At 49.5% G+C, this 14490-nt stretch overlaps 1 protein-coding gene across 5 annotated transcripts in view; it reads right to left on the reverse strand.

Annotated features, from left to right (window-relative positions):
• The window catches only part of ECHDC3 (enoyl-CoA hydratase domain containing 3), a 37742-nt gene extending 23961 nt beyond the window's left edge, over nt 1-13781 (reverse strand). For 2 of the 5 annotated variants that reach the window (XR_011569980.1, XM_019972914.2), the window contains exons 1-4: nt 13400-13777; nt 8068-8189; nt 6583-6680; nt 2898-3098 (exon numbers count right to left, since the gene is read on the reverse strand). Coding sequence is in view for 4 of the 5 variants with exons in the window: in XM_019972914.2 (XP_019828473.2) it covers nt 2898-3098; nt 6583-6680; nt 8068-8189; nt 13400-13569 (591 nt within the window). In the remaining variant the exon portion in view is untranslated. Of the gene's footprint in view, nt 1-2897; nt 3099-6582; nt 6681-8067; nt 8190-13399 lie in introns of all 5 variants that reach the window. The other 3 variants (XM_070800727.1, XM_070800728.1, XM_070800726.1) reach the window with 2 other exon arrangements.
• Nucleotides 13782-14490: the final 709 nt, after the last annotated feature.

The raw sequence follows: 14490 nt of genomic DNA on the forward strand, positions 1-14490 counted from the left end.
TTTTCCCCCGGCTGTGCCAGGTCTTAGTTGCGGCATACCAGGTTAGTTCCCTGACCAGGAATCCAATCCAGGCCCCCTGCATTGGGAGCTTGAAGTCTTAACCACCGGACCACCAGGGAAGTCTCTTGGTGAGTGAATTAAGGAATAGATGGATAGAGGCAGACAGACAGTGCAGACAGGCGATGCTACAGTCCTTCAGAGGCCAGGTCAGAAGGGAACGCAGCTTCCACGGAGACCCCCATTCCCCATACTCTCTGGTGATTTGCACATGGGCTGGGTAGCTGGGCTGTCACTTAACACTCTCCAGCGTGCAGGTTCTGATTAACCAGATGATTAGAACTCAGATTCCCCAGATACACAGAGCTCCTGTGGATAAACACGGGGAAGCGAGTGTTCCCGCACGGAGACATGGCTGGTCTGGGAAGCGGGAGCTCTGGTCTTTCACTGTGCTCTCAGGGCCCCTGGTACCTACTATTTGAGGGGCTGGGAGAGGCCAGCTCTGGGGGAGGGAGCAGCCGCACCAGGAAGGCTGTTTATAAGGTGCAATGAAGGTGCATGCTGAAGTCACGCCAGGGGCGGGGACACTTTGCACATGGGGGAAATGATTCACGCCCAGGTTCAGTCTGGTTGGCACACTAGAGGTCCTCGCCACGGTTGCTGGTCCGGTGGACAAAAGGCGGCAGCCACCTCACAGCTGGGCAGTTCCTTACGATGACCAGCAGAGGGCACTGGCGACACACGCCTGCTACCGCAGCCGCGTGAAAGGGGCGGAGCTTCCAGGCTGGGCCAGTGTGCAAAAGCACCGGCTAGGTTTGCAAAGGTTTTGCCATATTGCTTCCTGGCGGATGTGCACGGGGATGCGGCCCTGTCACCGGTATAGTCGGTGGCCGCTGTAACAATATGTCCCCGAGGGGTGCAGGCAAGCATCGACCAGGCAGGTGTGTCTGGGTCAGGTTTAGATTTCTACGACTCTCTGGTTTTCCTCTTAGAGGGGCCACGCCTCAGGTGAGGTTTAAGCCGCTTGGTTCGGTTCCCTTGGAATTTAAGGCCTGTTTTTGTCGCATTCCCCGCCCCCTCGCCCTTCTGTCTTCTGAAAAACGAATTTAAAAGTTGACACATATGACCAACCTGTAAGTTTCTAGGACTCAATTGCAAGCCTTGATTTTAAGAGATTTTAAGATTTTAAGCCTTGTTTTGAGAAAGAATAGAGTCTTAGCTTGGAGAAGGAAAGGGCAACCCACTCTAGTATTCTTGCCTTGAGAAGTCCCATGGACAGAGGAGCCTGGCAGGCTACAGCCCATGGGATCGGCAAAAGAGTTTGTTATGACTGAATAACTAAACAGCAGCAGATTCGTATCTGTACAGTATGGCTGATTTAAAGGTTTCAAAGGCCTCAACACAGAACCTTCCAGAATGTCAGGGGTTGAAACTGAGCAGTGGCAGGTTGGCCAAGCAGACAGCCACCACCTTTAATTTGCAAAAGGCCTGGAGATGAGATTTGACTGGCAATTATAACAATTATAAAATTGTTCATAAGCTCTGACAATATCTTTGTGATGTATTTTAATTTAAGGTCCTGGCACTGAATAGGGACTTAAGTATTTATTGAATATATAACATTTAAGGTAAATGTGTATCCTGGTGGGATCTAGACACCCCCTGACTCTGAGGATACTGGAGCAAGCTGTTGTGTTCTGCGGGTCACCTTCTCTCACGTGGAGCCCATGTCCAGCTGGTTTTCATGGTGTGGGTGTTTGTAGGTACCTGTGATCAGAATTTTCTAATAAACATATTTCTGTAAAAGCTAACGAGGAGGCACATGGAAGGCAAGTGCGCCCCTGAACTTGGTCCCTCGGCCTGATTTCCCTTGGGTCTCATTTCTTTTGTGCCTCAGGCTATGAGCAACTGCTGGTTTTCTTAGTTGATGCTAAAATGGATAATATATTCTAGAAAGCAGTTTAGGTTCCCCACCTGCTATGAATCTGCATGCGTGCATGCTAAGTCAATTCAGTCATGTCTGATTCTGCGATCCTATGGACTGTAGCCTGACAGGATCCTCTGTCCATGGGATTCTCCAGGAAAGAATACTGGAGTGGGTTGCCATGCCCTCCTCTAGGGGATTTTTCCTGACCCAAGGATCAAACCCCCGTCTCTTACATCTCCTGCATTGGCAGGCAGATTCTTTACCACTAGTGCCACCTGGGAAGCCCTATGAATCTGACCCTCCTTTAAAAACAGATTTTCAATTGAGAATGAGGATGTGTTTTTCTAGAATGAGGAAACCACCAGTTTTTACTTGAGATGGTCAGTAAACGCTCTTACAATGTTATAGGAAGGAGGAAAGCTTTGTGAAGAAAGTGGACTTCACTCAGGTCAATGATGGCAGAACAGCTCTGGGGCACGTTCAGCACACCACGTGCAGGACGTTCCTGCAGCCACCGCAGAAGTGACACACTCAACGTATCAGCTCCTTTCAAAGCATTCTGGAGCGGGACAGATGGTCAGCAAACAGGAAGCCAGTGACACAGTGTCCTAGCCTCTTATACTGGCATATGTCACCATGCTATTACAGCTCAGATGCAGCCTTTCTGTGCAATGAAACTGTCTCAATTGCATTTCACATGAGTGCAAAAGATGTTGGCCTTTATGAAAGCAAAGCAAATCTGGAAACAACCAGCTGTACTGAGGGGCCGGCAAGAGTGAAAAACAATGACTTACAAACTGACAGCTACAGGGATAACCTCCTGACACAAGACATTAGTACATTAGCCAGCTCTGCTTTGGGCAGAATGTCCTGACTCACACTGTACTTTCAACAAGAAAGTTCTGGAACTGACCCTCACAGACACTCAAGGATCGCAGCTGGGGGAGGGGTGGGGGGTACAGGGGGTTGTCACCTTTCTCGGCACTGCTCTCCCCAAGGCCACTGCGGGGGTGGAACAGAAGACCCCTATGTTCACGCCCGGCATGGCAAAGGAGGACTTGTCACTTGCCACGGCAATGTCACAGCTGGCAACCAGCTGACACCCAGCTGCGGTGGCCAGGCCATTCACCATGGCGATGATGGGGACTGGGTGGTTCTGGATCAGCATCATGACCTGAGGAGCAAACACACCTGCTTCACTTCCATCCAAGAGTGAGGTGGATGTCAAAGCTTGTTATTTTATGTGATTTTACTGTTCAGAGCCTTTCTCAAATCCATAAGTGTATCAGATTCTATGACCAAGGAGAATAAGTTGCATGAAATTTCGACTGTGAATCAGACTGTATGATTTGGTCTCCTTGAGATCCAGGAGGAAGGAACCAGGACTCCAAGGCTCACCAGACAAGTGACTCCCTAAGGCCATCAGACCCAAGAGTGGGGCTGTGGGGTCTGAGCAGTCTCTGTCCGACTCCAGGTCCCTAGTCTGACCCTGAGCATGACTTCAGCAAGGGTGCTGTCCCCTGGACCACTCTGCTCACAACCCCCCTAGAGAAGAGGGTTGAGTGACTGTGGGAAACAAGTAGCCCTGTTTCAACGATGGCAGCGTGGAGCTCTCATGTTAAAAGCTGGGAGGCGACTTCCTTACTGATCACTTCTCCAGTTGCCACTGTGATTCTCTCTCACTTCTACTAAGATGGGGGGAACACCCTGCTGTTATCAAAGTAAAATTCCAAAGTGCACAGAGAGGGGAGCCGGAAACTGGGTCGTGTGAGACCCCTGCCCTCAAATCTCCCGAACTTTAACTTATTTTTGCAGCTTATGAAATAACTTGGCTAATTTCTCCATCTTTTCCCTGACATGCTTAACCGATTGTGTTGCTATGGTAACTTCAGTGTCAAAATGTTTGCCCTTCAACCCTGGCTGGAGGGAGAGGAGCAGGGACTCTGGGTTGGCTTCCCAGCAGCCACTCCAGGGAAAATGACCTTCATGGGTTCCCGAGTTTTGCCTAAGGAACTCACCGTTTGTGTTCATGAACATTTGGCACTTGTCTGCTTTATTCTAAAATGACTAATTGTATATTTGGGGATATGATATCATATTCTTGACTTCAAGGGGGTCACCTTTTGAGATTCTGGTAAATGCTAATGGCCCTCCTCCAGAGGAATGCACATCTGTACCCCCATCCAAATTGCTGGTAGGTTTAGGGGGGTTGTGCCTGTAAGTGAGGGTGGGGATGGTGGGGACTATGGTAGCCAGGAGGCTGCAGAAGAGCTTCTGAGGTCTGAGGTCTGACTGCAAAGACAGAAAAGGCTGTTTCAGCTCTGAGTGTCATCTGTTGCCTGATCAACTGAGGGTATGAAAAGTCCGTTGGCTGTGACTTGGGCAGCACAGTCTGTCTCCCACCTTTCGTCTGAGAAGGCCTGAGATTTCACATGAGCTGGTGAGTGATACTTAGGCAATCCAGTAGATCACTAACATTACAAATATCCTACCCTGACCAAGTGTTTCTTCTCCTTCTCAATTTGCCCCATTCTTGATGTGTAAGTAATTAACCCTCGTGAGGCACCTGTGTTGTGACAAATCTACTATAAAAATCAGATGCGGAGCCAGTCCCCAGATCTTCCTTCCTTTCTACCATCCCCTCTTCTCGTGCATGCTTATTTGCTCAGTCATGTCTAACTCTTTGCGACCCTATGGACTGCAGCCCACCAGGCTTCTCTGTCCATGGGGATTCTCCAGGCAAGAGTACTGGAGTGGGTTGCCATGCCCTCCTCCAGGGGATCTTCCCAACCCAGGGATCAAACCCAGGACTTCCACATTGCAGGTGGATTCTTTACCGTCTGAGCCACCAGGGAAGCCCTCACCTCTTCTCATGCAGGAACAAAAAGGAAGTATTGGCCTCATTCTGCTCCAATGTGCCTGCTGGTTACACTTGCAAACTGAAATCTTGCACAAGTTCATGGTGCTCAGACTTATCGGGATGATTTGATTTTCTTAGACAAAGTCTTAAAGAAGTCAATACAACTTCTCTTTTGCTATGTCAGGACAAGGTCCTGTCTGTCTTTTTCAGCAATCTGGCGGCATCCATATGGTAGAAGCCCAAGAAACCTCGCCTTTGTCCCCTGAAGAAGCTCGGCTCCCCTGTGGCCCTTTGCTGACTGTTTAAGTTCTCAGTTCATTAAGGTATCACAGCAAAGTAACAAAAGCAGGCCATTTAGGGGAAGATGGAAGGGCTCTGCTGGTTCTCTTTGCTGATTTTCTATTTGGTGAAACATATCAGTAGGAAAATAACTTTTAAAAGCACCGAGTCCTAGCAAACAAACAGCAGAATGTCCCATAAACATTATTAATGTGAAACGAAAGACCAAGTCTTGGCTCTGACTTGCTTCCATCTCTATGAAGTCAAGTCAATCACTTTTCAGGTTTGTCCCTCCACAAAATGAAAACTATGATCTCCTTGGGGGTTTCTGGAAGGGCAAGGAAAATAAGAACGTATCCCAATCACCTTCCCCTTCCCCTCTCTGATGTTCACTTCTGTCTGGTCTACATTGAAGGTCTCCTCAAGTATTTGTTGCATCATTAATGACCAAAGAAATGAATGAGTAAGTCAATGTATGAAGGAGAAATTAGGTGAAGTAATCCTAGGGTTCAGGTTATGAAACTGCTTTATACATCTTTCTCAAGTCGATTTTCAGTTTTCAGGTCGGCTGGAAATTCTCTTTTCCTTCTGTTTCCCTCAGTACCTTGCAAGTAAGCATACAGCAGGCGCTCAGGAGATGCTCACTAAATGGACAGTGTGTTACTTAAGGTGGATTCTATATTTTTGATTATCCGGTTGATCTGATACATGTATAAGTCATCCCCGATTTTGTTCTTCCTCCTATAGGTTGTTGATGTTGTTTAGTCACTAAGTTGTGTCTGATTCTTTGCAACCCCCTGGACTGTAGCTTGCGAGGCTGCTCTATCCATGGGATTTTCCAGGCAAGAATACTGGAATGGGTTCCCATTTCCTTCTCCAGGGCATCTTCCCCACCCAGGGTTTGAACCAGCGTCTCTTGCGTCGGCAGGCAGAATCTTTACCACTGAGCCACCAAGGAACCCACTTCCTCCTCTATATCTGTTGTCAATTTCCCTTCTTAATGTGGTTAAAGAGACAGAAAAAGGGAGAAGAGGAAAAATGAAGAGGTTAATTTTCCTACTTGGGAGGCAGTGATTATAAAAGTTAGTTGAAAGAAGGGTTTGGAAATCATTTTTAAAATCATTATTGTTATGAATGCTCTCTTTTCCGTTGACAGAGTTGTTTTAGTTTAAAACTTTAAAGATTTTAATAATCTTAGGTCCTTCTTTTCTAAAAAGGTAGAGTCCCACTCTCTATTTCTTACTTAAGACGTGGGTACCAAGATGTACCCCATAAGGCAGGGATGGCAACTCTTAGTGGCAGCATTGCATGATCAAATGCCAACCACAGTCACTTCTGAAAAGTTGAAACCAAATATTTGCTTGGATGAAGGGTTCACCAGTGACCACAGGGGTTTCAGTAGTTCTACAGTGGTGACATATCATAGCTTAAATACTTATCTGTAAAATAGAAGCCTAATTCAATATTTAATACAGTTATCACTCTCAGGCTTGCAATGTTGACCATCACCCTGGCTTACCTCAGAACAAGTTTGAAATACTTCTGCATGATAGTCTGGGCCTTGTTCATCCGTCAGTTCCTTTAAATCATGTCCAGAAGAAAATACAGGCCCTTCAGCTGCAACATTTCCAGTTGAGAAAAGAAAATACAAAGATGTCCAGCTAGAGCTGGACAGTCACTTACCTGTCTACTGAATAACTTCAGGGAGTGATCGAATTGATGCTCTGGACACTTAGAGAAAGTTGTTTCTTTTCTTTTTTATATTTCTTTCACTATGGAAACAGCTTTAGAGAAAGTTAATGGCCTGATTTTGATAAGAATAATTCAAGTTAGCTGGAAGAGCTATAGCCAGTATTTTATGATGACAGCACAGGGTGAGGCTCTGAAAAGGTCCCTGGTGGAGACCTGTGAAAATGTGCATTATGTAAAGGAGAAGGCTTGGTAACCAACTGAGCTCAGCAACCAGCCATCTTCAGAGTTGTCCCTTTGGTCTCAGCTTTGTTTTTTGAGACTTGGCCTGTCCTGAGTGTATCAACTCATGCAGGGCCACGGAAATCCACCAGAGCCTTTGGCAGCATCCCTGTCCATCAGTCTGCCCCAAAGGCTGGAATCAGGAAGGTCGGGGCGTGAAGAGAATCCCTTTATTTTATAAACTAGGAGCCTGAGGAGGTGGTTTAATTGTCATTGTCATTAACAACAACATCAAAATGTGATCCCATGATGAGCTGGGAACATTTTACATTTCCTCTGATCATGGCAGTTGTGACAGGAAGTGCTGTTCCCTTTAAGCAAGCCAAAGAACAGTGTCGTTTGGAAGTGAGCTGCCTTCGACGTATCTGGGTTACAGCAGTCAGAGGACTGCTGATCTCTACCAGCTGTATTTCTTTTTTCTTCACCACATAAAACAGTTGAAAATGTATATTCAACTACTGATAGAAGGTCACATTCTCCAGAAACACTGATCCTTAATTAAAGAAATACAAAAGCATTACAGAGCAGTTTCCATATTACTTGTCTGTGGCTGCTTTAAAATACTGATGTTGCTCTTATTTATACCACCACCATCATCACCAGCTCATCTGCTAAAAATTCTTACTGGAAAAAAGAGCCAGGAAAGAACTGGGCAAAATCCGGCAGGCATTCTGGCACCACTGAAGAAGGCTGCACAGCTCAGCTGAGAGCCCAGTAAGAGTCGGAAGACAAACCCATCATACGTCCTAACAGCCTGGTCCTAGCCGACCAGGCACTCTACCAAAAGGATTGGCGATTAAACCCATCGCATAGGGCCCACGAGGACATCAGATCTCAGCATAGCCTCATGTGGCAATGTTCAGTATCCACCAAAAATGGAAACATATACTTTTACTGCACAGTAATGTTTGCTATAATTTCCACAGCAGATAGTGTCAGTACAACTTTAGGCTAATGCCCTAGTTAACTAAAGAAATTTGAGACACCTCTTCTGGGTTCTGCAGAATGCTGAGGATGGACATTTCATCAATACCTGAAATGATAATGACCTTCAGATCCTGGCTTTCAGCTTCATGAAGGATGTCGCTCTGGAGAGATTTCAGCATGGCCAATGACAGCGCATTTCTCCTCTTTGGATCACTCAAGACGATGCTCCTGCAAAGAACATTTTATAATTACTGGGTTGTGTGCCAGTCAAAACAATTGCTGCTGAGGACCCCTGCTGCAATTTGGGAGCTGTTTGGTTTTTTTTTTTTTAACTTTGTACTATGTATTGAGGTGTAGCCAGTTAACAAAGTTGTGACAGTCTCAGGTGAACAGGGAAAGGACTCAGCCATACACACATATGTATCCATTCTCCCCCAACCCCTCCCATCCAGGCTGCCAGGTAACACTGAGCAGAGTTTCATGTGCTATACAGAAGGTCCTTGCTGGTTATCCATTTTAAATATAGCAGTGTGTACATGCTCATCCCAAATTCCCTAACTATCCCTTCCTTCTAACAACCGTAAGTTCATTTTCTAAGTCTGTGAGGCTCTTTCTGTTTTGTAATTAAGTTCTTTTGTATCATTTCCTTTTAAATTCCACATATAAGGGATGTCATATGATATTTCTCCTTCTCTGATTTACATCACTCAGCATGACACTTTCTAGGTCTCTCCATGTTGCTGCAAATGGCAGTATTTCATTCTTTTTAATGGCTGAGTAATATTCCTATATATATATATATATATATATATATATATATGTATGTATGTATGTATATGCCCCGCATCTTCTTTACCATTCTTCTGTTGATGGACACTTAGGTTGCTTCCATATCTTGGCTATTGTAAACAGTGCTGCAATGAACACTGGAGTGAGTGTAACCTTTCAAATCGTGTTTTTCTCCGATATATGCCCAGGAGTGGGATTGCAGGTCATATGGTAGTTCTATTTTTAGTTTTTTAAGGAACCTCCGTACTGTTCTCCATAGTGACTGCACCAATTTACATTCCTACCAGCAATGTAGGAGGGGTTGGGGACCTATTTTTAAAACCCTGGAAAAGAGAGCTGTGGGCACTCAGAGGCCATTGAGAGGGTTTTTCAAGTCTCTGGAGTGACAGCTCAGTCACAACAAGGGGACTACCTGAAATGTGGGGGCTTTCCTCCCCTTGCTCTCGAGTTGTTTCCCTTTTTTTCCCAAGTCTGTCTCAGAACTATTACTGCCACCTCCACAGAAAGGGCAAGGCATAGGAGTTCCAGCATAATCACCACCCAGGCTGAGTGGCTGCATGGAGGCCGACACGCCTGCTTCTTTCCATTGTTCTTCAGAAAGAATAGGCAGAAAAGGAGCCAGGAATGAAAATACGCCCCCAAATCGCCTCCCACCCACACCATGGAAGAGGCAGCCGAGGTGCAGACGCCAGCCGGCACGTGCGTCTCCCTACCTTTCCTGTAGTGACACTGTGTAAGCCAGCAAACTATTCCTGCTGTCTGAGAAGGGGGTGCTACGTGCAGAACTGTTGCAGCAAGAGGGTCTCCCGGCCATGTTGTCCCTGAAAAACCCGTGTTCAAAGGCTTGCTTGCTGTTTTATGGTCCTCCATGAGCTGGTGGTAATAACCTGGCTTGTCACCTTGCTGCCTGCACGCAGAATGTCTTGTTTTTGCTCTTCTAAGGGACAGTCACAAGCTAGACACCAGGTGGTGGTCGTGTCTTCTGGTTCCCAGCCGGCCCCGGCTGTGCTTTTTCTGCCTTCCTCACTCTGCACCTGGTATTTCCACTGCTGTGTCACCTGGCATCTTCCTTAAATAGCCTCTGTGCCTCTGCTTTCTGGGAAACCCACTGATGACTGAATTTATTTTGGAGCATTAAGAGTAACCGTTTTCTCTGGAATGCCACATTGGTTTTGCTGCCGTCTTTAGGTGGTTGTGATGGTCATCATTTGGTTTCTCATACTCTCTCCTAAGCACAAAAATGACTCACAGCTGATATGCTGACAGCCCCAGAAACCTATATTCTGGCGGCGGTGGAGAGAGACTGCTTATAAACCTTCCAGTAAAATAATTAGTGTGCTCCCTGTGACAAACCTAAAAAGCTGCCCTCCCATCAGTGACATAGGCTTAAATGAAATCCTAAGGCCTTGGGCAAAATTGTGTACAAAGACGCCAGCCCTCAGATGCCCTTGGTGTTGTGTGTCCCGGTAATCCTTTGGCCTGAGCGTCACACACCCTGTCAGAGTGCTCTGAGTTGCGAGTTTGCTCTTCAGCCCCGTATCACCAGCCTTCTGTTCCTGCCATTCCACTAAGGCTGTTGCCACTGAGAATCCCGATTGCCAGAACTAAACCCAACTAATCCCACCTGCCTTCTGGAAGCACGTTCCTCCTCTCTCGTTTTTTTGGTGCTTCTCCGGCCACTTCTTCCTGACTTTGGGGATGGGCTCCTCGCCCTCTGCTCACCTCTAGATGCCACGATCCTCAGGGTTCTCTCTTCTTGTTCCCTACACTCCTCCCAGGCAGCTTCCCTGTGGCCTTGGCATCAGCTACACCTCTGTGCTGACCACGCCCAATCTTTGCCTCAGTTCAAACCTCTGAGCTCCAGACCCACAAGTTCACTAGCATGGCTTCTGGACTCTCCCGCCAAGGTGCCCCTTAAGCCTCCTTTTCCCAGTGACCAAACAGACCCTCTATCTTTGCTTATCTCAGAAAGCCATCCTGGATTGCTATTCAATGGGTTATTGAGACCCGATTGCTCCATTCTATGTCAAAGGTCATGAAACCCAGTGGATAACACCTCCTGAGAATCTCGCTGGTCTGAATTCCCCAGCGGCTACCTTGTCTTGCACCGGAGCTTTAACACCACCCCTTTTGAAAGGGGATCTCTTTAAGAGTAAGGTCACCACCAGGGCAGGTGATAAAAATGTAATCTTTCCATTTACGAGGCAAGAGATGGTCCCCGTAGATGCTTCAGTGAGCTGCCTGGAGTCTATCCCGTTGCCATAAACCACTCACAGGTCTGTGGGGCAAGACGCTGCCAGGCTCCCATGCGGAGGAGACACTCAACATGAATCTGTTGATTGAATTCATGACCAAAAACAGCAATTCTATTTTGCAAGGCCAGTTCCACCAATTGCCGTGGATTTTCACCTCGTCTAGTTTCCTGGCTTCTCTTTTAAACCCAAGTGGCGAGCACCCTGGAATGGCTCAGCAAGAGTGGGGGCAGCTTTGGAGGCAGATGGGCCTTTCTCTGTCAGCCCTCCTGCCTCCTAGCTGTGTGGCCTCCAGCAGGCCGTCCTCTGAACTCATTTCCTCAGTCAAGCGGGGATGACGTCATCTATAACACCTGGTGGCTGTAGGGAGGGTTGCGGGTGAGGAGTGTGCAGCACCACACTCAGCACTGGCCCTCACAGGAGGCAGCACAGGGGCAGCTGTTGAAAGGGACACTTCAGTGAGTTGCTGCAGCTCACCCCTTAGCGCCTGACATTGTTCTGCTTTAGTGCTGGCTTGCCTTCCTTCCTATTAAACCATTCCTGACATCCTCCTTTCTTATTTATGTTTATTTTACCTCTGGAAAACCAGGGAGCCTCCCCAGTGATTCAGTGGTAAAAAAAACCACCTGCAGTGCAGAAGACATTGGAGATGTGGGTTTGCTCCCTGGGTTGGCAAGATCCTGTGGAGGAGGAAATGGCAACCTACTCTGGCATTCTTGCCCGGAGAATCCCATGGACAGAGGAGCCTGATGGCCTACAGCCCATGGGGTCACAGAGTCGGACACGACTGAGCGACTGAAAACACACACACCCACTGGAGAATCAAAAACATCTTCTGTCATCTGGCTGCCATGCCAAATGGGCCAGATTTGAAGAAACAGTTTTTTAAGGACCCTACTTTGCCCTTAAAAATGGGCAAGTAGGGCTCCTGCCCTGGCCCTGCACTTTGGAGAACTCTGCTCCGACAGGCCCCCTTCCAGCGGTACCCCTCTTGGCAACCAAGGAGTCCAGTGGGATGTTGAGATGTGTGCACCTGGAAATCCCCACACCCTTCCACACCCCACTGCAGTCACCTGAAACCCTGGAATTCCATGGCTCTGCAGGGGGCACCCTAAGGCCTACGGGGTGGTTGTGAGCAGCTGAGTGTAGGGGGTGAAGGAGTAGATACTGTGGGCATGCTGCACAGGATGTCTGGGACCTGTGTGCCAAGACCCCAGCAGAGCATCAGGACAGAGTTGGGGAGAGGTGAGGGGTGCCAGGGCAGGGTGGGAAGAACAGAACAAAGCTACAGGCCAAGAGTGCTCTCCACTGCTTTGGGGGAGCTCCTTGGAGCCTGAGGACTCAAAGAGCCTTCCAAATCTTGGGCTTCCCTGCTGGCTCAGCTGGTAAAGAAACCTTGCCTAATGCAGGGGATGTGGGTTCGATCCCTGGATAGGGAAGATCCCCTGGAGAAGTAAGTGGCAACCCACTCCAGTATTCTTGCCTGGAAAATTCTATGGACAAAGAGCCTGCTGGGCTACAGTCCATGGGGTGGCAAAAAATCAGACACATCTGAGCACTGAGCACTCACACACACCAGATTTTAGGACTGCCTACTTGTCAGGAGAGAAGGAAATATATTGGCCTATCTTGCAGTTTGCTTAATTTGTAAGGTCTAAATACTCAAGACATGTCAGGTAGGCCTCCCTCGGCACTCTTGCTTGGGCCAGGCAAACGTCAAGGTGAGGCCTGGATGGAGCTGAAGGCCTTCTGCCCTTACCACTCCACCGTCCAGTTTCAAGTGTGTGCCCAGGTCTGTTTTTGTAAAAGGGGTTTAGGCTTGTTGAGCCAAAGGGCAGAGCTCAGTGCAGTGTGTCCTTCGTCCTATTTATTTACCGCCCCCACGTGGGCACTTCTGGCTGCAGGCCGAGGAGCAGCTCCGCTAAGCCTGACGGCGCCTTGGAGCCGCGTCAAGTTTGTGAGGCCCAGAGCCCTCTATGAAGGGCTTTCTCAAAGGCACAGCAGCGGAGGAGCCTCCCACAAGGCTGCCCACGCTGAGTCCAAGTGCGAGGTCGACTCGCTCTGGGGTTTAGGAGCAGTGCTGGCACCGTCGCAGGCAGCCCCACTTAAATCCTCGGTGTGAATCCTGCAGGGTCCCAGAGGCCACTGAGCCCAGGCAAGGGACCTCTGTAAACGCCGCATCCGCGGATTCTTTTCACGTCGGACACTCCCGCCGAACAGATGGACTGCGATAGATAAACTGGACTCTGCGGCGGGCGGAGCTGACCACCGACGGAGCCGCTCTGGACTCTGCGTGGGGTGGCACGGTTGGCTGCCAGCCTCCTGCGCCCCTCTCTCTTCCTGGGTCCCGCTGGCCACCCCCCGGGGAACAGCCCCGCACCCAGGCGGGCCGCTGACCTGATGCCGTCCCGTTGCCGCGCGATGGTGGGTCGCGGCCCCGGCTCCGGCCGCCCGATCCCGGCCGGCCCCCCGCTGCAGAAGCCAGTGGTGAGCGGAGCCCACGGACCGCGCCGGAGCCACCCCGACCCCTTCGCTCCCAAGGCCCGCAGGCCCGCGGCCGCGGCCATGGCGGCTAGAGACGCGCCGGAGTCGGAGGCCGCTGAGCTCGACGCCGGGGTCCGCGGGCTCTGGGCGCTCCGATGGGCGTGGGTGCCGGCCGGGCCGCTGCGCTCCGATCGCTCCAGGCCGCGGGCAAAACTGGATCGGGGACCTGGGGCCCAAGCTGGGACCCGACTCTTCTCCCCAGGCCTTTCCCCTCCGCCCCGCCCCTCCCCGTCCCGCGCGGGGGCCGCGAGTCCTCCCGCTGCGCCCCGAGGCTCCGCCCCCGTAACACTGACCCTGGCGCCGCGTCCGCCCTTGCCCCGCCCCTTGCCTTTGGCGCCCCGCCCTCGAAATCCCTACCTCTCCTCTGACCCCGCCCCTCGTGTCGCCCCGCCCCCGAGGCCGGGGCGCCCTGTCCCCGGAGGACTTGAAGGGTCGGGCCTGGGGTGAACAACTCAAAACCTGCAGGCGTGCTCTGTGGTTTGTTTGCCTTAGCAAGGCCAAATGAAGGGGTTTAAAGGAGGCGAGGCGTGGGTTGGCTTGTTCCCTTTTGCTACAACACCAAGAACATGGTGGTTTGCCTAGATCAGAAGAAAAATGAGAGCCATCAGGGAGCGAATGATGTGAGCTACCGGACACTGCTTTTTTATTTTTTTTTTAACAAATTGCTTCATCCTACTCATCCTATCCCAGGCCTTGCAGATGGTCCCAGGTCACTACAGGACCTGTGTCCCACTCAGGCACTGGCTTTTGAATGCTCTGTGTCTTCTCTTATCGAGAACCTGTGGGATCTAATTTGTATCTTGCGGTTTTTCAGTGCACCAAGGAGGGTGCATTTCAATGCTTCTAGGCCTTTGGCTAACATCACGAGTAGTATCGGGGCTTCCCAGGTGACACAGGGGTAAAGAATCCGCCTGCCAATGCAGGAGATGCAGTAGACGTGGGTT

The sequence above is a fragment of the Bos indicus genome, chromosome 13, assembly GCF_029378745.1.
Source record: "Bos indicus isolate NIAB-ARS_2022 breed Sahiwal x Tharparkar chromosome 13, NIAB-ARS_B.indTharparkar_mat_pri_1.0, whole genome shotgun sequence".
Lineage (NCBI taxonomy): Eukaryota > Metazoa > Chordata > Mammalia > Artiodactyla > Bovidae > Bos > Bos indicus.